Below are 26,336 nucleotides of genomic sequence, written 5' to 3' on the forward strand. Positions count from 1 at the left end.
CCACAGGGGATGTCATTCACCACTGTCCTAAAAATGGTCCCTAACGGCTTCTATTTTCCTCTAACTAGAGACTATATTCTCAGTAGTATACAGGGCTCAGGGCTGATCTGACCAGCGCCCAGGCAGAAGTGAGAGAGGGGTAGAGATCATAGCCTCGGAGAAAAATGATAGTGAGGGCCTTGGAAAAATACTGTCATTCCCACTCCAACCTCCCAACTCCACAGAACAAGGTAAAATAATTTAAGATTCTATGCTTACACGTCCCTTTTGGTTTAACCAATGCCACACGTGTGGATGCTTTTTAGAAAGGAAGTCACTAAATCCTCATTTAAATGGAAGCTATTACCTTCCTTATATAAGAAATATAAAGGAATGAAGGTTTTTGCTGCCAATTGTTTCACATGTGGTGAAAGTGGAATGTGGATCTGGCGAGGGCTGCAGTTCATTTGGAAAGAACTCACACATGAGGGGGAACCAGCAAGACCATACTGGAGGTGGTGACCACCCAAAACAGGACGTAACGACTACGGCTCTTAACCCTGTTGGCGCAAAGTTTTGAAAATCAAGGGTTCCCACAACAAAAAATGTACACACACACACACTCTCTCTATATATATACACACACACACACACACACACACACACACACACACACACACACACACACTACTTTTGTGGACAAAATAGGTGGCCCACAGATCTACAGCCTCCTAAGAGCTGAGATCAGGTGTAGCCAAGTAGGTCAGATGCAGTGGCTCATGCCTGTAATCCAGCATTTTGAGAGGCCGAGGCAGGTGGATCACTTGAGGCCAGGAGTTTGAGACCAGTCTGGCCAACATGGTGAAACCCGTCTCGACTAAAAATACAAAAATTAGCCAGGATTGGTGGTGGAAGTAAATGAATGCATAGCTCCATTCATTCATAGTAATGGATGGTTAGCTGTGTTCCAATAAAACTTTATGTATGAACACAGAAATCTTAATTTCTTATATTTTCACGTTAGTAAATATTCCTCTTGATTTTTTTTTCAAACATTAGGAAATGTAAAATCCATTCTGAGCCTTCAGGCCATACAAAACCAGGAGCGGGGCAGGGCCAAGCCCACGGGCTATACATCGTCAATCCTTTTTGGCAGCACTACAGTCCAGGACCGTGCCTGGCCCCTAAGTTATCAATGAAGACGGAGGTGCTTATCTGTCCAGGAGGCAACAAGCAATGCTGGGAAGAACGTCAGTGAGGCACGAAGGTACACGTTCTAGTTCCCCTTCGGGCTTCGGTTCTCTCCATGAGCATCACCTTCTCTCTGGACTCAACTTCCCTAACTTCAAAACAGAGCATGCTATTAAGTGAGTCCCTTCTACCTCTGAACTTCACTGATTCCTCACACACAACTAAGTAAGAGAAAACTGTCCCCATGAGGTCAGCAACATAGGAAGTCAAACCTGCAAACAAGTTCACAAGCTCCAACGGAGCTCGAAAAGGCACCGTTTGGGTCAAGTGTGTATCTGAAAAACACTGGCAAGATGGCACCTTCCTGTCAAAGGGAAACCCCAGATTTCAGTTCATATTCCACTTCTTTGCTACACAAGGGCCTGGACCAAGGAGAAAATCTGCTGAATGCACCACAGCAGGATGGTTAGAATGTCTTAGTGACCACGTCTCTTTAGAGGAAAGCAGCTCCCCAAACAAACCAACACCATTGTATTTTGTTTGCTATTATTCTACTGAGCTTGGGCTGGGGGAGACAAACACAGGTAAAGGGACAATTTTTTTTTTTTAGGGGGGGAGACGGAGAATCACTCTGTCACCCTGGCTAGAGTGCAAAGGCACCATCTCAGCTTACTGCAACCTCTGCTTTCTGGGTTCAAGCAATTCTCGTGCCTCACCCTCCTGAGTAGCTGGGATTACAGGTGCACGCCACCACACCTGGCTAATTTTTGTATTTTTAGTAGAGACAGGTTTTCACCATGTTGGCCAGGCTGGTGTCTCGAACTCCTGACCTCAAGCGATCTGCCCTCCTCGGCCTCCCAAAGTGCTGACACTACAGGCGTGAGCAATCCGTGCCCGGCTAAAGAGGCAATTTTAAGACTACAACTCAGAAAGGAGAGAGAGGAGAGGGCCAGGTGGTGGGGGGTCCCTGAGCAGATGGAGAAGACGGGACAACGTGCGGCCCTGGTGCTGACAGAGAGAGGGAGCCAGAGGGCAGGGGAGGGCCGGGTCGCAGACACACAGGGCACACCTGCTACTGAAGGCAATGGGGTGGAGGTACCAGTGGACACCACTCTCGTCCAAGAATGACCGAAAAGGGATGGGAGCTGTCAAGAAGCAGGAAGCAGGAAGCCCTATTAGAAAGCTCCAGCAGGTGAGAAGTCATGAGGACTTGTAAGAGAAAACTGTGGCCAGCACAGCATGGCAAGTGAGGAGAAGGAAGCCACCTGTGTGAACTCCCAGTTGTGCTGTCCTGGGAGATGGACAGGTCACGGCACAACCAAGGCAGCTGCAGAACTCAGGAGCAGGGCTGGGTGTGAGAGTAAAACAGAGGACACCACCGGTGCCAGGCAGACTGGGCTCTGACAGGGGGAGCAATGGCACCTGCACTGCCGATCAAAACAGAGAAACGAGCCTGGCTCCCAAAGGTCCTAATGGGTTAGCAGTGCCCCCACTGAAAGGCATTCCTGGGTATTCAAACGGATGAGCAAAATAAGAACCAGCACTTCTATATCAACGCTGGCCACACTTAGAAGAAAACGCTTAACACGAGACAAGACTCAGCACTTAAGAGGTGAAGAAAGGTATACAGCTTCAGAAACTTGCTGTAAAAACTTACTCCCCTAATAACCTAGTTAGAGGGAGATACTGTTTAAAGCAAGTCAGTGTGGTAGCACAGTCTGTGGATGGCGAATTACACAGAGACAACTAGTGCCGAATTAAGAGAAATACCAAAGGCTTCAAGCGAAGAAAGGAGAAGCTGGCAAAATCTCTGCAAGTCTCCAGCAGATGCTGCGAGAATCCCCGGACGCTCCATAGCTCGAGGCCTGATCTCTAGAGAAGGACCCACACCCTCTGGGATCACCACGGAGCCGGAGGCAGCTCCCTAGACACTCACCTTTCCCGTTAACAGCTAAGCCTGTGGCCATGGCTGCAGTCACAGGGCCGGGCACCTGAGGCACTAGTGGATGTATCCTGGGCCTGCTCCCCATCCTGGCCCTCTCGGCACCGGGGCCCAATAAAGCTCCGACAGGCTTTTCTGCTGCCACTTCGGGTGCCACTGTGTCCTCCTGACCCTGCTCGATGGGGTCCAGTTTCTCGGGGCTCTCGCTCTGAAAGCCGTCCACTGCGGTCCTGCTCTTAATGGGGCTCTTAGGCACGAGGATCTTGATACCTGACTTCGCTAGGTCCATGTTCTTCCGGCTGGAGAGAGATGGAGCTGTGTTCTTCCTGAACTTCTGGCTGGCAGCAAACAGCTGGCTGTTTTTGGATTCGTGGTCTTTCCCAATCACGAGTGCCTTAGGAGAGGTCTTAGAAAAGTTGCTGTTGGTGGATCTGGAGATTTGTTTCCTAGCATTGTTGGGAGAGGTCCTGTTTGTTCTGGTCAACGTGCTCTCCTTCTGCTTCTCCGTGTGGCGTCTGTTGAAGTCGTGGATGTATTCCTCACAGTTCACGAGGTGCTGCTCCGGCTCCCAAGTGTCGTCCTCGCTGTCATAGCCTTTCCACCGAACCAAATACTCCGTCTTCCCTTTTTTATTTTTCCTTTTGTCAACAATCCTTTCAACCTGTTTATAAAAGGAAAAAAATAGTTTTTAAAAAATCAAAATTTGGGGTAAAAGTCCAAGTTTAATTAGGAAACATCAAAAATAGCAAAAACCACAAAAGATTATAAAAATGATCTCTTCTCCAACCCCAATAAAACAGTAATAGGCCATTTGGGGTGTAAGCAATTTCCCTGAAAGTCAGTCAAACAAGACACAACATTTTTATGCTGAGAACGTGTGGATATGCATTAGGTGACTTATGGTTCTTGTGACTGGAAGGGGCTCTCTGTTATTTCTGTGTTGAAGCCTGACCAGCGAGTTGGTTTCCATACTCATGGCTGGAGCAGCTCGAGGCATCTGCAGCTGTGCCTGGTAATCCCAGGGTACCAGCAGCAGACACCCAAGCAACAGCCTGGAGTGGTGACAGCAACGAGCTACCAGGGGCTGAGAACCTTCTGCGGTGTGACACTGCCATCAAAGAAACATATGATCTGTATCATTCAGAAGCACTCAATTAAAACTAAAAAGGTCAACAGAGAACATCACACTTGATTGTAACAAAACAGTCTAGAGTGATCGGATTATTATTTTCAAATCTTGGTTTTAATTAATTTTACACTAACATCTTTCAATGGAGGTGCTGTTAATCGTTGAAATGGATGACCAATACATTCTGGATCAAATTTGTCAATTCACACAACCCTGCCTTGTAAGCATGTTTTATGACTGTGACAAATTCTACTACCTTGACATCCGAAGTGCAAATCGAAGCGAGATCTTCCACAATTCACATGAACAGGAATTATCTGACATAGTGCCTCCATACGTTACTGGAGAAACGCCTAGAATCTGTTGTTACATTTCCAGGAGAAACACCTAGAATCTGCTGTTACATCTGCAGTTAATATAAAAGCATCAGCCTGCATCCTGGGGGCAGTATGTGACTCTGTATCTTGTGGGCAGAGGCCTACAGTCACGGAGTGGCTCTTTAATTAAGAATGCAAGGTCTGAGCCTATCAATTATTAAGAATATCAGTACATTTCTGGCAGTTAGAGGTAGGTCGGACTACACAATGGCATGCCTGGTTCTCTAACATCCCCAAATACTTGAGCCTAATGAGTAGAAGTGCAGATGATCGTAGAGAACGGGAGAATACTCCAATCCCCATCATTTCATCTACTCTCAAAGAAACAAAAAACTCTCCAGTTTATCTACCTAAGATACAGAAAATTGAAGCCGTTAACTACTGAACAGCCCTAAAACTAAAGATATATTACTGCTTCCGAGCAAAAAGGATTAGGAACAGAAAGATCTTAGCTCATCACAGGGCCGATTTCACGTCTGACAGATCTCCACATTCAGTAATTAATGTCAGGTCAGCAAGTGCGAGGCCACGCAGGCCACATCAGAGCAGGGAAAGCTTTCGAAAGTCATGTTTCCCCTGCTCTTTCACTTGTGAATAGTTGTGTATGAGGGTGTATTTCAATGTAAGTAAAAGACATGCTTCTGGAAAAGTCCATATAACGATGTTTCTGCAGAAATAGTTTAAGAGTTTTAAATGAAAAGGGGCAAAGAGATTATGTCTTGTAGGAAAGCTATGTTTAATGTTCCCCCCTCCTCCTGCCCAATTTCCGCTCCAGAAGCGGGCAGTATACTAAACCAGAGTACGCCTGTTTGCTTTCCTCCGTGTCCTTAGAGCCGAGGCAGGAGTCTGGTGGAGCACAGTGCATTTCTTTCCCCTCCCTCCTTAACCATGTACCACTGGTCCCCCCAGGGCCAGCATCCCTGGGGACCTACAGCTGCCAGGCCCCACGCAGATCCTGCCCCTCCCTCCCCAGGAAATTGAGCAAAGAGGAAGAGCAACAGTAGCCTCCACAGCTAAGGGTAGGTGTGTGCTCCGTGTTAGGCATACTCACTGGCCAGACTGAGTATACATAACAAAGTCATAGTGGACATATTAGACCAGGAGTTGGCAAACTTTACATAAAGTGCCAAAGAGTAAATGTCTTAGGCTTATGCGCCATCTGGTCTCCCAATCACTTAACCCTGTTCCTGTAGCAAGGAAGTAGCCAGACACAATATGTAATGAACGAAATGGCATTAAAGACAAAAACAAAAACCCCTCTACCTATGGACACTAAAATTTGAATTTTATCTGTCGCACATCATGAAATATTATTATTCTTTTGATGTTTTTCAGCTAGTAAAAAAAAATGTGGACCAGGCGCGGTGGCTCAAGCCTGTAATCCTAGCACTTTGGGAGGCTGAGGCGGGCAGATCACGAGGTCAGGAGTTCAAGACCAGCCTGGACAACATGGTGAAACCCCGTCTCTACTAAAAATACACAAAATTAGCTGGGCAAGGGGGTGCACACCTGTAGTCCCAGCTACTCGGGAGGCTGAGGCAGGAGAATCACTTGAACCGGGAGGTGGAGGTTGTGGTGAGCCAAGATCGAGCTTCAGCACTCCAGCCTGGGGGACAGAGCGAGACTCCGTCTCAAAAAAAAAAAAAAAAAAAGAGAAAGAAAAAAGGTATGAAAACCATCTTTTGAGTTAACCGGCAGGCAGCCATAGCTTGCGATCTCAGCATCAGACTGTGAAGGAGCAATAACACATCCGGGGCAGGCAAACTGCTCCATTAATTCCTGCGATGGAAACATTATACAAGTCTGACAAGAAGGAAACTCTTCACCCAGCAACAGCAGAGTATACATTCTTCTCAAGCACACACAGGACACTCGCCAGCACAGACCATATGCTAAGTCTTAAGATAAGCTCAGTACATTTAAAAGGATTGCAATCATGCAAATTCTATCTGCAAATGGGGATGATACTGAAAATAACAAAGAAGTTGGGAAAATTCATAAATATGCAGAAATTAACCCATGCTAAATAATCAACGGGCCACCTCCCCCCAAAATGTCTTAAGAGAAGTTAGAAACTTTGAGATAATGAAAACAACACAACATACCAAAACTTGTGGAATTCAGCAAAAGCAGTGACGGGAGGGAAATTTCTACCAGTGAACACCCACACTAAAAAGAAGACCTCAAATCAGTAACCTGAACCTGTATCTTAGGACACTGGCAAAAAAGGAAACTAAACCCAAGGCAAGCAGAAGAAAAGAAACAGAATTTAGAACTTAATAAACTGAAAAACAATATTTTAAAAGCAACAAAACCAAAAGTTTCTTTTAAAAAAATTAACAAAATAGACAAACCTTTAGTTATTCTGATTAAGAAAAACAGAACATCCACATTTCTAACACCAGGAATTAAAGAGGGAACATTACTACAAACCATATAGAAATAAAAAATTAAAATACTATGAACAACTATATGCCAATAATTTTAACAACTCAGATGAAATAAACAAATTCCTAGAAAGATACAAACTAGTCAAATTGAATTAAGAACATCTAAATAGACCTATATAAGACTGATCATCAAAATCTCCCTTAAAGAAAAGCATAGGATTACATAGCTTCACTGGTGAATTCTATCAAAATTTTAAATAATTAGTACCAGTTTTTCATAAACTCTTCCAATAATTGGAAGAGAAAACAATTTACCACACTTTCTACGAGGCCACTATTTACCCAATACCAAAACAAAAGACATCACAAGAAAGCTATAGGCCTATACCTCTTTTATGAATATAGACACAAAAAATCCTCAACAAAACATTCACAAATTGAATTTTGTAATATATAAATATGACCATGACCAAGAAGGATTTATTCCAAAAATGCAAGGCTGGTTTAATATGTGAAAGTCAATTAATGTTCATATGCCACATCAATAGAATAAAGGGGGAAAAATCACATATTGTTTCAATAGGTGTAGGAAAAACACTTGAGAAAATTCAACACCTCTTCATGATTTAAAAAAAAAAAAGAAGTCAATAAACTAGAGGGAACTTCCTCAACTTAATAAAGGGAATCTACGAAAAACACACAAATAACATCACGCTCAATACTGTAAGACTAAAAGCTTCCCCGTAAGATCAGAAAAACACGATGTTTGTTCTTGCCGCTTCTATGCAACATTGTACTGGAGTTCTAGCTAGCTCTGGCTGAGTGATTGGACAAGAAATACAAAGATACCTGAATTGGAAAGGAAGAAGTACAATTATTGCTATTTGCATATGACATACTCTTCTATATAGAAAAGTTTAAGGAGTCCATTAAAAACTATTAGAACAAAGAAGTTCACCAAGATTGCAAGATACAAATCAACATACAAAATCAATTTTTAAAATGGAATAATTGCATTTTATTTCTATACAGTAGCAATGATCAAACTGAATATGAAATTAAGAAAGTCTCAGTTATAATATCATCAAAAAGAAAAAAACAGGAGTAAAAGAGGTGTAAAACTTATAAAGTGGAAACTATAAAACATTATTGAAAAAAGTAATTAAATGGAAAGACATTCCATGTTCATGGATCAGGGGACTTAATACTGTTAATACCATAAAACTCTCCAAATTGATCTTCAGATTCGATGTAACTCTTATTAACATTTAAGTTATTTTCTTTTAGAAACTAGCATGCTAATCCCAAAATTCACATGGAATTGGTAAGGTCTGAGAACAGCCCAAAAAATCTTCAAAAAGAAAAAGTTGAAGAACTCACATTAACTGGTTTCAACTTAATACAAAGCTATGGTAATTAATACACTATGAAATTGGCAACATGGAACTACAGACATAGCCTAATGGAAGAGAGGGCCCTGAAATAAACTCCCCTATATATGGTCAAATATTTTGGACAACAGTGCCACGACCATTCCATGGGGAAAAGAATAATCTTTTTAACAAACAATGTTGGGACAACTGGATATCCATATGCCAAAGAGGCAAGTTGGACCTCTACACCTCATACCATACATTAAGTTGATCAGAGATCTACAAGAAAGAGTGAAAATTATAAAATTCTTAAAAGAATATAGCGGTGTAATTTGTTGTGACTTTAGGCAGTGATTTCTCGGATGCGGCACCAGAAGTAATGGTCACGAAAGAAAAAAAGTGGATTAAACTAGACATCAAAATTAAAAACTTCTGTGTTTCAAAGAATACCACCAAGAAAGTGAGAAAACAACCTAGAGAATGGGAGGAAAAAATTTTTTTGATAAGGGACTTATATCAAACATATAAAGTTTTACAGTTCAACAATAAAAAGACAACCCAGCTTAACAACGGCAAAGGATCTGAATAGACATTTCTCTGAAAAAGATACACAAAGGACCAGTAAAGCGCATGAAAAGATGCCCAACATCATTAGCCATCGGGGAAATGCATATCACAACCACAGTGAGGTGCACTTCACAGCCGGTAGGATGGCTGTAATAAAAACGATAGGCCAGGCGCGGTGGCGCACACCTGTAATCCCAGCACTTTGGGAGGCCGAGGCGGGCGGATCATGAGGTCGGGAGATCGAGACCATCCTGGCAAACATGGTGAAACCCCGTCCCTACTAAAAATACAAAAAAAAAAACAAAAAATTAGCCGGCGTGGTGGCGGGTGCCTGTAGTCCCAGCTTCTCGGGAGGCTGAGGCAGAAGAATGGCGTGAACCCGGGAGGCGGCGGAGCTTGCAGTTGAGTGGAGATCATGCCACTGCACTCCAGCCTGGGTGACAGAACGAGATTCCGTCTCAAAAAAATAAAAAATAAAAATAAAAAATAAATAAATAAATAAATAAAAAGGGTAAGTCCTGGTGAGGGTGGAAAGGAATGGGAACTGTCATGTACTACTTGTGGTAATGTAAAATGGTGCAGCCACATCCGAGAACAGTCTGGTTGTTCCTCCAATAATTAGAGTTATCATATGACCCAGCAACTCCATTCCTAGGTATCTACCCAAGAGAAAGAAAACTTGTCCCCACCAAAACTTATACAAGAATGTTCACAGCAGCACTGTTTATAATAGTCAAAAAGTAGAAACAATCCAAATGTCTACTAATTGATGAATAAATAACAAAATGTGACATATCTATACTACAGAATATTATTCAGCCACAAAAACGAATGACGTACTGATACATACAACAACATGGATGGACTTTAAAAACACTACACTATGTAAAAGAAGCCAGTCACATATATGATGCCATTTATAAAAAATAACCAGAATGGGTGTAATGCACTCCGCCCTTCCCTAGATACTAGCATTGCTGCTCTCCTTCCACCAGGACACTTACAGAGACAGAAAACAGATTAGTGGCTGCTTAGGGCTGGGGGGAAGGTAATAGGGGTAAATAGGGAGATGATAGCTAACGGCTACTAGATTTCTTTCTGAGGTGATGAAAATGTTCTAAACTCAACTGTGGTGATGGATACAAAACAGTACATGTTAACAGCCACTGATCTATAATTTAAATGGTTAAACTGGTACGTGAGTTAATTTCAAAAAAGCAGTTTAAAGAAAGGAGGAAGTGAAATAAAGACACTTTCAGATGAGTAAGAGCTAAAAGAACTTTTTGCAAGAGACCTGTCAGGAAACTTAAAAGGTCTGAGATTTCACCTGCTTGCAAACTACCAAGCTATAACTTGTTTTTGACATTTTCATGGATGCTGGCAGAAGACATGAGTCCTCATCAGAGAAACAGTCTGTCTCCCCTTATCAGTGGGGGATATACTCCAAGAACCCCTGCCGACGCCTGAAACCTCGGATAAAACCCAGTCCTATACGCACTCTGATCCATCTGATAACTGAACCAGCTACTAAGTAACTAATGAGGTGGTAGCATTTACAGCATCCAGACGCCGAACAAAGGAAAATTCATGTCCTGGGCAAGACACGTCAGGACAACATAAAATTTCATCACCCTACTCAGAAGGGTACACAAGTTAAAATAATGAATTGGCTGGGCGTAGTGGCTCACGTCTGTAATCCCAGCACTTTGGGAAGCTGAGGTGGCAGCACTGCTAGAACCTAGGAGTTTGAGGCCAGCCTGGGCAACACAGCAAGACCCTATCTCTACAAAATATAAAAAAATGAGCTGGGCATAGTATGCAGTACACCTGTAGTCCCAGCTACTTGGGAGGCTGAGGTAGGAGGATTACTTGAGCCAAGGAGGTCTAGGCTACAGTGAGCTGTGATCACATCACTGCACTCCAGCCTGGGTAACAGAGTGGGACCCTGTCTCAAATTAAAAAAAATTATAAGTAGTTTCCAAAATTTTTCATTTAACATTTTTAGGGCATGGTTGAATACGGGTAAGTGAAACCGTGGAAACTGAAAGCTTAAAGGGTAAACGGGGACTACCGCTCTTCTACTCATAGTAGTAGCAGCTGTCAGTCTATTAGTACTGCTTGTACCGGTTACCTAAGTCCGCAATTCCTACAGGGCAATACAAAGACAGTCAGGTAAAAACTGCTGAAACAGTAGGTTACATTACAAGAAAGGATCCCTGAGCTTGGGGATCCCAAATGTTTATAACGGGCATGACTGCCCACCCCCATCACGCAGTAAACAAACTTACCCTACGGCCTGGAGACACTATCTATCTCCAAGGCTAACTGCTTACACCAACACTACTGAAAAGACAGTCCACAACAAACGCACTCACTCTCTTTTCCAGAGACATACAGAAATGCAAGAGATCCCTGGAGAACTCTCTCCCAACAAGACTCACTCCTTACATTTACACTGTCTGGGATTCTAGCAAATTTCCCTCTGAGTATCCACTCCATTAGCCACTCTGATCAATCTAATATAGGCCGGAACCAAATCCACTCAATTTGTCTCACACATTTAATAAAAGCTGCTATCAACAAGGACTCCAAGCATCATGATGAGCCGAACTAAAATCCTGACCTTAACCATGCTTCCCAGCATCCCGGACCCAGCCAGCTAAAGCAATACCATAAAATATCAGGGTCCACCTTAGCAAGCCATGTGGCTTTCTCCAGAAGCTTCTGAATGGACATTTCCTTTCGGTTGGGGCCACTGACACGGATAATACAGGATGTGTTAGCAATTGCATGAACTCTGTCTTGGCCGAAAGAAGGAAATCTACAGCAATCCTATCATCCATTAATGGATGTTTCCAGATGCTTTTATGGATCACTTCAGAGAACGTCACAGACAAATTTCCTACCACCATGTCTACGGCTCTCACAGTGGGGTAAGCTACCTGTAGGATGCACACACACGGTGGGTCAATGATCCCTCTGGGGAGCTGCCCCAGATACTCAAGGGGAGCCTCATATTGGAGAATTCGCCGCTGTTCTATGAGGACTACGGGATCTAATTAATGTAGTTTTTTTCTTTACATACTCAAGGTTCTCTGATGATCACTGCTAAGGTGCAAGTCACCATGATTCTAGGAGGAAGATATGTTCTTCACACAGGGAGAGTGCAGTCTCAGTGTTGCACTGGTCCTGAAAAGTGCTGCTTACAATTACCAGCAAGCCCTGCATCACAGGGGCACAGGCTGACAGTGCCTTCAACATAGCTTTCTAGATGGCCACAGCTCTTAAAAGTCTACAGTTCAGTTCAATCATTGAGTCTTGCCCTTGTTTTTGGAGGAACTGCCTGACAGCGGTCAGTCCAATCTATCCTGTTTGCCTGCTCCATCAGTCAGGTGGCACTCATCTGTGCCATGGCCATGAGTATGAGTGGGCAGACAGCCAGAGGTGCTAGCAGGTGTTCTGCGTGGCAGGTGCAGGAGCTGGCACCATCCACTGCTGCTTCTGACAGAATTCTCAGCATGGGTCAAAGGAATGCACCAAATCGTCATCAGAGTGGTCTGGCAAGGAGGAATGGCAGATCCAAAAGCTTCACTTAGGTCTCTTGCAAAAATCTGGGAGAACCACACCAGGGCTTTTTCATCCCTGAGGAAGGCTCTAGGGGTGGTTCTGAATGACATGGATCATTAATGTTCCCTGTCCCAGAACTTCCCAAGGTATAATGCACTCCCCATTTCCCTAGGTACTAGCATTGTTGCTCTCCTTCCACCAGGACAAAATTGTTGTTTCCTATTTTGGGAGCTATTTTCACCTGTTTACCAATGATACCCTACTCATATCCAGCCCTTCTGTAAGCAAGGGCCAGATGCAAAAGGGACAAAGGCAATTTTAGGTCGCTTTCACAGACTGATTATGTCCTCCATGTTGACCAATCTGGGCCCCACAGTCATGGTGACATCTCACGGGTTATCACGTGGCTTTAATAAGGGCCAGGGGAGAATTTCCCAGAGCAGTGGAGCGGATGGCAAGAATTTAAGTCAACTTGTTTGGGTTAAATTTCTCACTCTCCAGTGGGTCATCGTCATTAGCACTGGAACCCTCATCTGGGGCAGGAAGAGCTGGAATACTAGTCAATGTCTTATTAGACATTAACATTTTCCCACAGGTGTTTGTCTATGTCAGGGTAATCTCCCTGAGAGGGTTACACATCCCTAAAGCAGCCAGGATTCACTGCAAAAATCACTGAGCCTTTTACTGCCATCTCCCAGCGCATCTAAGGTTGGCAGGACCAGTGCTGGAAGAGCCAACCATGGGACAACCTAGCTGTTAGCCTCCTGCCTTAACAAGTCCCACCCTTTCTTCTCCCAAAAGAACCAGCCAGCATTCAGTTCAAACACTTTGCCTGCTTTCCACCCCTGGTGGTTATCAATTTCTCTCCTTTGACTTTTGAAAAGGGTCAGAACCATCTGCCCACCAAAGGGTGAAGATGTCCTCCCACCCAGAGAAGAGTTAGCAATAACCAGGGCATTGTTTGGGCAGCTGTGTTTAAAACCATCTCCCCAATCTCCCCTCATTAGCAGGCAGCAAAGTGGAGGACCATTTATCACTAGGATGACAATTTGGTCACCACGTCAGCTAAAATTCCCATAGATTTTCCTCAAATCTCACCAACTGATCCATGAGACTCCCATCCTCCTCTTTGAGAAAAACCACAAGGAAGACAGAAGCTAACAAGTGAGCTTGCCGCAGTCTCAAGAAAGCTCACGGAAGGCAAGCGACTCTTGAGTCATGGATCAAAGTGAACCAGGAGCAAGCGCAGTAAGCCAGGGTACCAGCATGTTCCTGCTCCTCAGTTCCCAGAGGATGACACCTCTGCGTGCAATGGACGATGTCACAGCAGCAGAACCCTGAGCTTAAAAAGGCAAACTTTCATGATGGATAGTGAGCATGCCTGCTGCAGCCTCTGGCAGGAGAAATGACTTCTGTCTTCTCTATGAATGTCCGTGAAAGGGTAGTCTAGAAGAAACGCAGCCAGTGCACTGCTCACAAAAGGTGCAGAAATGCAGGAGACCTATGGAGAATCATCTCCCAACGATTTCGATCATGAGAAAACTAACGAAAATTATTTGAGCTGAAGCAAAATGGTACTACCAGATGGAACCTGAGATACACAGCAAGAATGAGAACCGGAAATTGTGAATACCTGAGATACACAGCAAGAATGAGAACCGGAAACTGTGAATACCTGAGATACACAGCAAGAATGAGAACCGGAAATTGTGAATAAATATAAATAGTCATTTTTTGTTTCTCTTAATTTTGTAAGACAGTGTAATAATGCTTCATGCAAAATCCCAAAAACACTATTGTGAGGCTTATCGCATGTAGACAGAAAATACATAACGATAGCATAAACAAGAAAACTCAATTGAATGATACCGGTACAAGATTCTTCTGTTTTACATAAGGTGGTACAACAGATTTTTATCATGCATTTCAGAAGCGTCTGATACCTTTATTTAAACCATGAAATGCCAGGTCTTTCCCCCAGAATTTCTGAGGCCCAGGATGCAGCCTGGTAATTCATGTTTCAAATAAGTTCCCATTCAATGCTGAGCCTAAGTGATTACTCAGAAGCACTACTCTACAACAAGCACTTAAAAAAAAGGCAAAAACAGAAATCATAATAATATAAACAAGTATAACTAAAAGCCAGTAGAGAATTATAATGAAATGTCAAATTTCAATAATGTTATTACCCCAAAGAAAGCAGAAAAGAGGAACAGAGGAACAAAAAACAAAAAAAGAGAACTAGAAAAAAAAAACACTAGACCTAAATCAAACGCTATCAACAATTACACTAAATGTAAGTGGACTGAGTGCGCCACTGAAAGGGCAGAAATCATCAAAATGGATTAAAAAAAAACACACACACACACAAGCCAAGTACATGCTATCTACAAAGGATGCCACACAAATAAAAAGACACAGATAAGTCAGAAATAAAAGAATGGTAAAAGAAAATGCTATGTAAATAACAATTTAAAAGATGGTGTTTCAAGAGAACGAGAAGACAAACCACAAACTGAGAGAAAATATTTGCAAAGGACTTATCTGACAAACGGCTGTTACCAAAATAAAGATATCTTAAAACTCAAAAAGTGAAACTGATTTAAAAATGGGCAAAAGACATCTCACCAAAGATGATGTACAGATGGCAAATAAATGTATGAAAAGATGCGCCACATAATAGGTCACTAGGGAAATGCAATTAATACAACACTGAGATACCACTACACAGCTATTAGAATGGCCAAAATCCAGAACACGACAACAGCAAATGCTGACGAGGATGTGGAGCAATAGAAATGCTCGCTCCCTGTTGGATGGAAAGCAAAATAGCACAGCCACTTTGGACAACAGTTTGGCAGTTGCTTACAAAATGAAACATACTCTTATCATATGATTCAGCAATCATGTTCCCTAGTATTTACCCAAGAGAGATGAATGAAAACTTACGAAAACTTTCCACACAAATATTTATATAGCAGCTTTATTCATAATAGCCAAAACCTGTGACGCCATCAACATGTCATTCAGTATGTAACTGGATAGATAAGTACATTGTGGTACATCCAGACAATAAAATGCTATTCTGCACCAGAAAGAAATGAGCTATCAAGCCACAAAAGGACACAGAGGAACCTTAAACATATTGCCAGGTAAAAGACACTCATCTGAAAAGGCTACATACCATATGATTTAAACTATAGAACATATTGTAAAAGGCAAAACTATGGAGACAGTACAAAGCTCCGTGGTTGCTAAGAGAGGGTAGGAGGAAACATAAAGGCAGAGGATTTCTAGGGCAGTGAGACTACTCTGCATGATACTACAATGGCAGATCCATGTTGATACATTTGTCTAACCCATAGAATGCATAGCACCAAGAGTGAATCCTGATGTAAACTAAGGACTTGGGGTGATGATGTGCCAATGTAGATGCATCAAGTGTAACAGCTGTATCACTCTGGTGGGGAATGCTGATAATGAGGGAAGCTATGTGTGTGTAGGGACACGGGAGGGGGTATAGGGAAATCTATTTTTCAGCCTAATTTTGCTGAGAATTTGAAACTACTCTTTTTAAAAAAAAAAAAAAAAAAAGCTCTATTAAAACCACAAGGTTGGGCGCGGTGGCTTACACCACTTACAGTGCTGCTGTAATCCCAGCACTTTGGGAGGCTGAGGCGAGCAGATCATCTGAGGTCAGGAATTCAAGAGCAGCCTGGCCAACACGGTGAAACCCCGTCTCTATTAAAAATACAAAAAATTAGCTGGGCATGGTGGCAGGCTCCTATAATCCCAGCTACATGGGAGGCTGAGGCAGGGGAATAGCTTGAACCTGGGAGGCCAAGGTTGCAATGAGCCAAGATGGTGCCATTGCACTCCAGCCTGGGTAACAAGAGCGAAACTCTGTCTCAAACAAAACAGAACAAAACAAAACAAAACCACCACAAAAAAGAAATGGGAATATTATAATTACTCTTAGATGAGACTCATGAAACTAAATTTATTTTTTCTTAATGCTGGTGTTTACCGAAGTAAACTCTAAGAAAGCATTATGAGACATAAACAGGGACATTTCTTCATTATAAGCTCGATTCATTAAGATTCTATAACAACCCTAAATGTGTATTCACTTAGTACAACAGCTTCAAAATATACAAAAGAAAACTGACAGAACTTAAGGGAGAAAGTAATCTACAAACTCAGTTGAAAACTTTAACATCCCTCTTTTAGTAATTGATATATAATTCACTAAAGACTTCAACAGCACTCTTATTCACATTAAACTAAGTGATATTTACAAAATGTTATATCCAACTGTCGAATATATATTCTTAAATCACTTGAAATATTCACAATGACAGACCCCTTGGTAAGCCATAAAACAAGTCTCAATAAAAATTTTAAAAGAGTGAATGAATATCTTACAGGTTATGTTCTCTGACTGCAGGGGAGTTAGACAGCAACAACAATATCATATCTAGAAATAAATAAGCTATTAGTAAATTTTTCTAAATAAACCATGAGTCAAAGAAGAAATCACACAAAAAATATTAGAAAATATTGCGGGATACAGCTAAGGCAATGTTTACAGGGAATTGGGTGCCTTTAAATGTTTACCCTAGAAAAAAATAATTATCTAAGTTTCTACTTGAAAAACTAGAAAAATAAACTGTACCCAAACCAGTAGAAACAAGGAAATAATTAGGAACAGAAATAAATTAGAAGAGCAATAAAAAATAACATTAAAAAGCCAAAAGAATGCTTCTCTGGAATTTTAAATTGATACAGCCCTAAGTCACAACAGTCTGGAAATAAAACACACACGACCAATATCGAAATATAACGGAATAACACTACAGAGCCTACAGACATTAAAACGACAAAATATTACGAAAAACATTATACCAATAAATTCACCATCTTAAAAGCAGACACGTTTCTTGATAAATACAACTTACCAAAGCTGATACCAAGATGAAACAAAATTATGAATATATACACATATGGCTATTTTACACATATAAAATTATATATAATACACAGTAACATATTATTTATAATATATTAAAATGTTACACATACACAAATTTCTCCCAAACCTCTACACACACACACACACACACACACACACACACACACACACACACACACACACACACACCCAAACCGCAGATGGCTTCGCTGGTGAATTCTATCAAACATTTGAGGGAAAAAAATACCAATTTTATAGAAATCATTTCAGAAAACGAGAGACTATTTCCTACTTTGCTTTATGAAGCCAACATAATCTTAAAAAAAGAGGTAAATAAAAACAGTAAATTATGGACCAATATCCCTCAAGAATAGTACAAAAATCCATATGAAAGTATTAACAATCTGACCTCAAAGATATAAACAATTAAAATGTCATGATTAAATGCGGTTTATCCCAGAAATGCAAGGTTTACAAAATCAATATAATCCCTCATACTATAAGAATAAAAGAGAAGAGCTGTATTTCAATAGATGCAATAAAATACTGCTGAGAAATTAAAAGCCTAAATGAATGTAAAGACAGTTCATGTTTACAAATTAAAAGAGCAAATATTAATATAAAATTTCCCCCAAATGCATCTATAGATACAACACATTCCCAAAAATAATCCCAGCAGGCTTTTATGTAGAAACCAACAAGATGATTTTAACATTTAGAAGGAAAGGCAGCAAACTTGAAAGGCAATCCAAAGCGGCAGCAAACTTGAAAGGCAATCCAAAGCAATCTTGAAAAAGAAGTACTAAGTAGGGCTCATACAACCTATTTCAAGACATAACATCATAAAGCAACAGATTTTAAGGAAAAACAGTACCTGTGTAAGTATCTACAAAGACATCAACGAAACAAGAGAGCACGAGAAATAGACTTTATGATTCTAAATTACCCAACGGATTTCTGATTATGAAGATCCCCAAGAAATCTATTTGATCAAGTCTTTTTGAAAAATGTAGCTGGGATACTGGATATCCATATGTTACAAAGTGAACCACAAACTACGATATACACAGAAGTTCATTCAAGATATATTACAGGCCTAAGAATAAAAGCTGAAGCGATGACGTTTTTAGAGCAAACCAACATCATTCTTGTGACTTTGGGGAAGGCAAAAGTTCCTCAGGTCACAAAAAACCACTAACTAGGAAAGAAAGAAAATTTATTTTAAAAAAGACTGCATTAAAAAAATTTTAAACTTCTCATCAAAAACACAAGGTTGATGGGAAGAGACTGTGAGGACAGAATAATTTTTAAAAAATGGTGAAAGATGTAAGAACAAGCCATAAATGGGGAGATATCTATGAAACACCCACTCTCAGTACCAACTTCTGTCTTGGTCTACTTGGGCCACTGTAGCAAAATACCTTAGACTGGGTAATTCATAAACAACAGAAATTTACTGTGCACAGTTTTGGAGGCTGGGAAGTCCAAGGTCAAGGTGCCCGCAGATTTGGTGTCTGGCAAGGGCCCATTCCTCATAGATGGTATCTTACATGTGTCCTCACATGGGGGAAGGGACAAAGAAGCTCTCTTGGGCTTCTTTATTAAGGGCACAGATCCCATGGCCGCGTCCTCATGGCCTAACCTCCTCCCAGTACCATGATGGCACTGTGTTAATCCCCAAGTGTCAAGATATGAATTTTGGCAGGACACAAACATTCAGATCACAGCATTCCAGCTCTGGTCCCGCAAAATTCATGTCATTCCCACAAAATTCATGTCATTGCCACGTGCAAAATATATTCATTTCGTCCCAATAGCCCCTAGTCCCTAAGACCTATAAAAAGTTTCTAGAATAATGAAAAGACCAAGTATAATTAAAATGTGGACAAAAGATTTGAACATATGCTCCCTAAAATAAGCATATGAATGTGTAGTGAGCACATTAAAAAGTGATGAATATTTTACTTGTCAATCAAAAGTTTATTTGAAGTGATGAATATCACACCGTTCATGAGGGAAATGTAAATTAGAAGCACAATAAGTTACAACTACATGCCCATTACAATGGCTAAAATGAAAAAATCACTGAGGTAAGCAACTAGGACATTCATACATTGTTGGTATAGGATTTAAAAGTAGGACAGCCACTTTGGCAAAAGGTCTGACAGCGTTTTATAAAACTCAATACATACCTACCCTGTGACCAAGCAATCCCCAACCTAATTACCCCAAAGGAATGAAAACACATGTCAGCAAAAAGACTTGTACAAAAATATTTATAGGAGCTCTGTTCATAATGGCTCCAAACTAGAAACAGCCCACGTTTTCATCAACAGGTGACTGACCAAACTACGGTATAAATTCTCAAAAAATACTTTGTAATATGATCCCATTTAAAAGAAAATTCTAGAACAAAAACTACTGCATAAGCAACAACAACAAACAACAAGGGTGGGAGGCAAACTGACTGGGAAGGAACATGAATGAACTTTCTGGGGAGACTGACAGCTTTCCAGCTTGATAAGCTTTTAGGTTACCCAGGTATATGCATTTATTTAGCTCAGCAACTGGTTGCAGTATTTAAGATCAGCACATTGCATTGTTAGGAAATTTTACATCAAAAGAAAAAAGCTGGCCGGGCGCAGCGGCTCACACCAGTAGTCCTAGCACTTTGGGAGGCCAAGGCAAGCAGATCACAAGATCAGGAGATCGAGACCATCCTGGCTAACACGGCGAAACCCCGTCTCTATTAAAAATACAAAAAATTAGCCGGGCGTGATGGCGGGCGCCTGTAGTCCCAGCTACTTGGGAGGCTGAGGCAGGAGAATGGCGTGAACCCAGGAGGCGGAGCATGCAGTGAGCCAAGATCGCGTCACTGCACTCCAGCCTGGGCGACAGAGCGAGACTGCATCTCCAAAAAAAAAAAAAAAAAGACATTCTTTTTAGTGGGTTATAAACATTCACTGAATAATTTTTTCAACTTAGTTGTATGTTTAAAATTTTCATAATTAAAAAATGTGAGGAAAAATGTGAGGAAAAAAGGAAAAAAAATCAGTATTTATTCTCAATTTTAAAATTCTCAGAAAATAAAGAAATACACAACCAACCAACTAGAAAAAGCAAATTCAGTAAAGTCACAGATATGTCAAATTTTTAAAAATCAAATGAATGTTTATATAGTAGTTGTAAACTGAAAGCGAGATTTTAAAATTTCCATTTACAATATAATAAAAAGCCAAAATATTAGAAATATATTTAACAAAAATGACAAAACATGGCTGAGACAAATTAAAGAGCACCTATAAATTGGGAGACATGCCATATTTATAAGTTGGCAAATAAAAAATTGTCAATTTTTCCCAAACTGATACCCAGATCCAATACAATCCCAATCACAAGTCCCCAAAGGCTTTGTCATGGAAATTGACAAGTTTCCATGAAACTCTAACATTGATACAGCAGAGCACCAAACCTAGAATAGCGAAAACAATCTCACGAGAGAAGAGCAAAGTTCTTCGGTCTCACCGTATCTTAATTCAAGACTTACCACAGTGGCTAAAATGATAAAGAAAACCATCAGTGTTGCTAGGATGCAGGACAACAGGGACTCTCATGTGATGCCTGTCAGAGTCACGAGCGGCACAACCACCCTGGAAAACCAGGTGGAGTTTCCTAAACACACACCTCCCTCAGCAATTCCACTCCTAGGCATTTTACCCAAAAGAAATTCCTGTGTTTGTCCCCAGAAAGACCCATGCAAGAATGTTCATCGCCACTTGAGTCATAAGAGCCAGAAACGGAATCAGCCCAGGCACCCATCAAGAGCAAAGCAGATGAACATGCTGGGTATGTTCACACAACGCAACACTGCTCACCATCCCACGACAACATGGACAACTCCAAACGTCACCATGCTCAGCAAATGAAAAGAGATACAAACAAGTACATACTATATGACTGTATTTCTATAAAATCCTAGAAGTGGCAAACCTTCCTGTGGAAAGGGAAATTAGAACAGTGCTTGTCCATGGTGGGACGATGGGAGCCCAAAGAAACTGTCAGGTGGTGAAAATGTTCTGCACCTCTAGGGAAATGGTAGTTCCACAGGCGTACACATTTGTCAAGCTCGCCAATTGTATACTTAAGATCTGTGCACACACTGTACGTAACCCATATTTCATTTAACGCACCTCGCAGAAAGGAAGTTAGGCAGTGCTTAGTCTGGGATCAGTCTTGGAACGGAGAAGTGCTTCTGGCCAGCAGCACCTAACACGCAGTTGGGCTTTCAGAGACCGTGGGCTGCTCACAGGCCGAGCTTCCCATGAGGAGCACAGAGCAACAGTTCCTGCCGTGCACACAGTGGGGAAGGCCTCGCTAACCCTAACACCAGCGCTCAACAGAAACACTGAATAACGTGCACATGTATACACAAAAAAGAAACGCTATAAAATAAAACTGACATGCTGTAAATAAGAGGCTATGACTTATTAATAAAAAGCCCTTTCAAATCAGCAAGGCCAACACAAAGAATACCCACCAAATTCTGAGTCAGCAATTCATAGAAAAAACAAATACAAATGGCCAATAAATATGAGTAACATTTAACCTCACCAAAGTGAACCATTTTCTGCCTGTAAGGCCTACAAAGGTGTGAAGAAACACCTTTAACTGTCGAGAGTGTGAGTGGGAAGAATTTTAGAGGCACCCGAACGATGAGCACCGAAAAGTTTTCAAACGATCTTCCTCTACGGCTTGAAACAATCTTCCTCTACGGTTTGGAAATGTAGCTAAGGAATGAACCCAAGGAAATAACTGAATGGGGGCTCAAAAGACGCACATATGTGTGCCCACGTACAGATAGGCAGAAGACGGGGACGAGAATGAACAAACGGGTGGCAGGAGGTGAAATCTGTGCGGCTGTGGCACATGTGACGGTGTGCCCTGTGAGATGCTCCTACTTTGTGGTTTCAAACCAGGCTCTCAGAGCCTATTCACGATAAAACACGTCACCACAGGAATGCTAAACTTCCCTCGTAATTTCTTCAATAATGACAGAATTGTGTATTATCACATCCATTTATTCCTCAAGCAGGTAGGCAGAATTAAGGTACAGAAATCTCCGACAGTCATGTTTTCCAGAGTGTTAAATGTAAGTTAATGTTCTAACCAAATACAAAGGAGAAATGCTATGATTTAAGTTATTAACGTGTGGATTTCTATCCATCCCATTAAAATATGCACAGAACAGTATCATCATTATCCCCATCTTTCCTTCCCATAAGGACACCAAATACTACAGCAAAGAAATGTCTCTCGGTATATACCTACGAAGGTAGAAGAACAGCATATTGTTATTCTCTTCCTCCCCAATACGAGATTGGGAATTCTATGTGCATAAAAATTAAATACACCCCTTTTGCTAAAAGTCATAGTACTCATTATCATACCTATCCACTTCTTTTCTTACATGGCCTTCCCAAATAAATACTGATTTAAATATTTAAGAGGTTAAGCCATTTATTCATGCTAAGAAGTGGGCAGTGGAAAAAAAAAAAGGTTAAGCCATGGAGAAATTATACCGGCACGTCCTATTTCTAGTGTTTTGTTCTAACAAGTGTAGAATGGTGTCTGGTACAAATATAACCACTTGCTTCTTTGTGTACTTGACAAATTACAAATTGAATCATATCTATAGATGTGTATTGTATAAGCAGAACTTCTCCCACACAGCTGCTACAACTGAGAAGGAAAAACTATAAAAACATATTCACAACAACTGTATTATTCTTCAGATACCTCAAAAGATAATAAAGCATTTGTTATTTCTCATTGACAACACAAACCAAAAATGTTAAACAGAAAGCTTGAAGAAACCATAAAGAAATTCCTGTTCTGAATCGGAATCACTCTTACTATGCTTTACTGTCTGTCTGTATTAAATGGATAGAGACAAAGATGAACTGTTCAGGAACTAAAAATAGATAAACTAGGATTTCTGAGGTTAAGAATTTTCTATCTGGTTCTATCTTCATAATAAAACGGCAAAGTTAGAAACTATAGTGTTATAGGCAAGCCTCTACATATCTCAAATTATAAAAACTTTGCGGTTGGGCGTAGTGGCTCACGCCTGTAATCCTAGCACTTTGGGAGGCCAAGGCGTGTGGATCACCTGAGGTCAGGAGTTCGAGACCAGCCTGACCAACATGGTGCAACCCTGTGTCTACTAAATACAAAAAAATTAGCTGGGCATGGTGGTGCATGCCTGTAGTCCCAGCTACTTGGGAGGGTGAGGCAAGAGAATCCTTGAACCTGGGAGGTGGAGGTTGCAGTGAGCTGAGACTGCGCCACTGCACTCCAGCCTGGGCAACAAGAGTGAAAACTGTCTCAAAAACAAAAATCTCTGCCAACATGTTTGTTTTTTAAACCTAATGTACCACCAAAAAAAAAAAAAAAAGCCAAATCAAAACACCAAGACATGCCTAAATTAAATAGGTATGAAATTCACCTGGCACACAGAAAGCTCTTGGTGTAAAGGTATGACAGGTTTCACAGCTGCAATGTGATGATCACTCACTGAGAGGGTACCGTAGTGTTGAAAAACTAAGCCCTCTGCTAACAAGAATAAGTATTTCCACCAGAGGAATAAAATCCACTCCAGGGTGAAATGCAGCAAAGCTGTTCCACAGCCCCCAAGACTACTCAAACCACACACTGATATACTTGCGCACACATACTCAGACCAATGACGGACAGATAATGCATTTAGGAACCAGAATACAACAGCTCTGGTCAGAAACCCAAATTGCAACTCCTGCACAGAGATCCTGGGCGATGTTACGGAGGCAGGACCTCTTCCAACCTCACAATGCAGGCTCCTAAACTGCAAAACTGTCACAATGCCAATGCGGAATATTAGGGGTCAGTGGGAACTGAGGTTCCTTCAGCCGTAACTGGGAACTTAGCTTCCTTCAGTCGTAACATGCATATCAGAAGAGGCGTGTCAGACAGACCAGGGGTACTGAGCAGTTTGTGTGAGAAAGCACCCCTTTGTATTTCTTCTAAACTTCATCTAGGGGAAACTATTTAGGGTGGAGAGGACACGACCAAATACAAATTTTACACAAAATCCTAACCCACTAGAGTGAATCACAGATGCACAGTCAATATTTGCAGGCTCCAGGTTTGACACTAGCTTGAAAGTCTGCCACGTGAGAGGCTGCGATGCTGAGACCCTTCAGTGTGTTGGAGCCTCCTAACCAGATGCACATCCCAGAGTTTGGTTTCGCTAACTGCAATCTTTCATCATAGCAATATTTATTGAACCCCTATGTCTTGCTTTTGCTGAGGATATAGTACAGGTTGAACAATCATAATCTGAAAATCCAAAATCCAAAATCCAAAATGCTCCAAAATCCAAAACTTTTTGGGGCAGCCTTGAAACCTGCCTAAATTTTGAATGCACTTCCAGTCCACACTAAAATCCAACAGCAGGGAGTGGAAGCCTTATGGGCTCAAGATGTTTGTCCACAATCCCTGACCAAAACATGGCTCACACATAAACTATGCAGACACAAGACTGACTCCTAGAAAGTCAGGCTAAAAGCAAGGGGGACGGGGTGACTGAAAAGAAAAAAATCAGTGTTCATTCAATGTAGAGAGGACAAGATACCTCAGCTTATACCCAGGCAAGTGACTCAAAACACAAATACACACACACTCCTAAAACAATAACAAAACTCAAAGTAAAATCCTGAAAACAAAATACCAGGAAAAGCATGAGTCATACGCAAATTAGAATAGTCAATGGAAACTAAGTTTGCCTAGAATTTGGGCTTAGTAGAAAAGGATTTCACATCAACTATTTTAATGGTGCTTGACAGATTTTTAAAACCATGTTTACTGAACTAAAGGAAAACATGATGACAATGACTCAAATAGAAAATGCCAACAAATAAAAAGCATCTATCAAAATAAAAAAATAATTCTAGAGTTTAAAAATCCAATGACGGACTCAACAGTAGATGTGAAATGGCAGAAGAAAGAACCAGTGAACATCTGAGAGATCAACAGAACTTCTCCGAAAGAGAGAAACAAAGATGTAAGAAAAACAGCCTCAGAGAGTGGGGAAACAGCAACAGTGCAGACATACACGTAATGGGAATACCCTAAGGAGAGGAGAGGGGAGAGAGAAGGAACAGAAAAAGCATTTTAAGAAATAATGGCTGAAAATATTCCAAATAAAATGAAAGGCAATTATGTACAGGTCCAAGAAGCTCAGCAAAGCCCAAACAATATAAACAAAAAGAGATTCTTAGACACATACTAAACTGGTGGAAGAGAAAGATAAAAATCTTAAAACCAGCAAGAAAAACAATAATTCATAATTTATACAGGAACAAAAATATATACAAATATAATGGCTGACTTTTCATCAGAAATGATGGAGGTCAGAAAGCAGGAGAATGAATGACATACTCAAAGCACCAAAGGGAAAACAATCAAGAATTCTATATTTAGCAAAACTATCCTTTGAAAATGAAGACAAGGCTAGGCACAGTGGCACGCACCTGTAGTTCAAGCTACTTGGGAAGCTGAGGTAGGAGGACCACTTGAACCCATGAGTTCGAAGTTGCAGTGAGCTATGATCACACCACTGCACTCCAGCCTGTGCAATAGATCAAGACCCCATCTCACACCAATAAATGAAGGAATAAATTTTTAAAAGAAAAAAAAGAAAGCAAAATAAAGGTATTCCCAAATAAATGAAAATATCTTGCCAACAGAGCTGCCTGACAGAAAGCATGAAGTCCTATAGGCTGAAAGGACTCCAAAAAGTAATGCAAAACCAT

General features: G+C 41.1%; 1 protein-coding gene across 5 annotated transcripts in view; it reads right to left on the reverse strand.

Moving 5' to 3' along the window:
* The window catches only part of LOC105487350 (chromodomain Y like), a 243,940-nt gene that overhangs the window by 59,388 nt on the left and 158,216 nt on the right, over positions 1 to 26,336 (reverse strand). For 4 of the 5 annotated variants that reach the window (XM_071097692.1, XM_011750801.3, XM_071097691.1 and 1 more), the window contains one exon: positions 3,107 to 3,773. In XM_071097692.1, coding sequence (XP_070953793.1) covers positions 3,107 to 3,401 — 295 coding nt within the window. In that variant the 5' untranslated portion in view covers positions 3,402 to 3,773. Of the gene's footprint in view, positions 1 to 3,106; positions 3,774 to 6,127; positions 6,150 to 26,336 lie in introns of those variants that run through there. The other variant, XM_071097693.1, reaches the window with a different exon arrangement.

This window comes from Macaca nemestrina, chromosome 5 (genome assembly GCF_043159975.1).
Source record: "Macaca nemestrina isolate mMacNem1 chromosome 5, mMacNem.hap1, whole genome shotgun sequence".
In the NCBI taxonomy this organism is placed as follows: domain Eukaryota; kingdom Metazoa; phylum Chordata; class Mammalia; order Primates; family Cercopithecidae; genus Macaca; species Macaca nemestrina.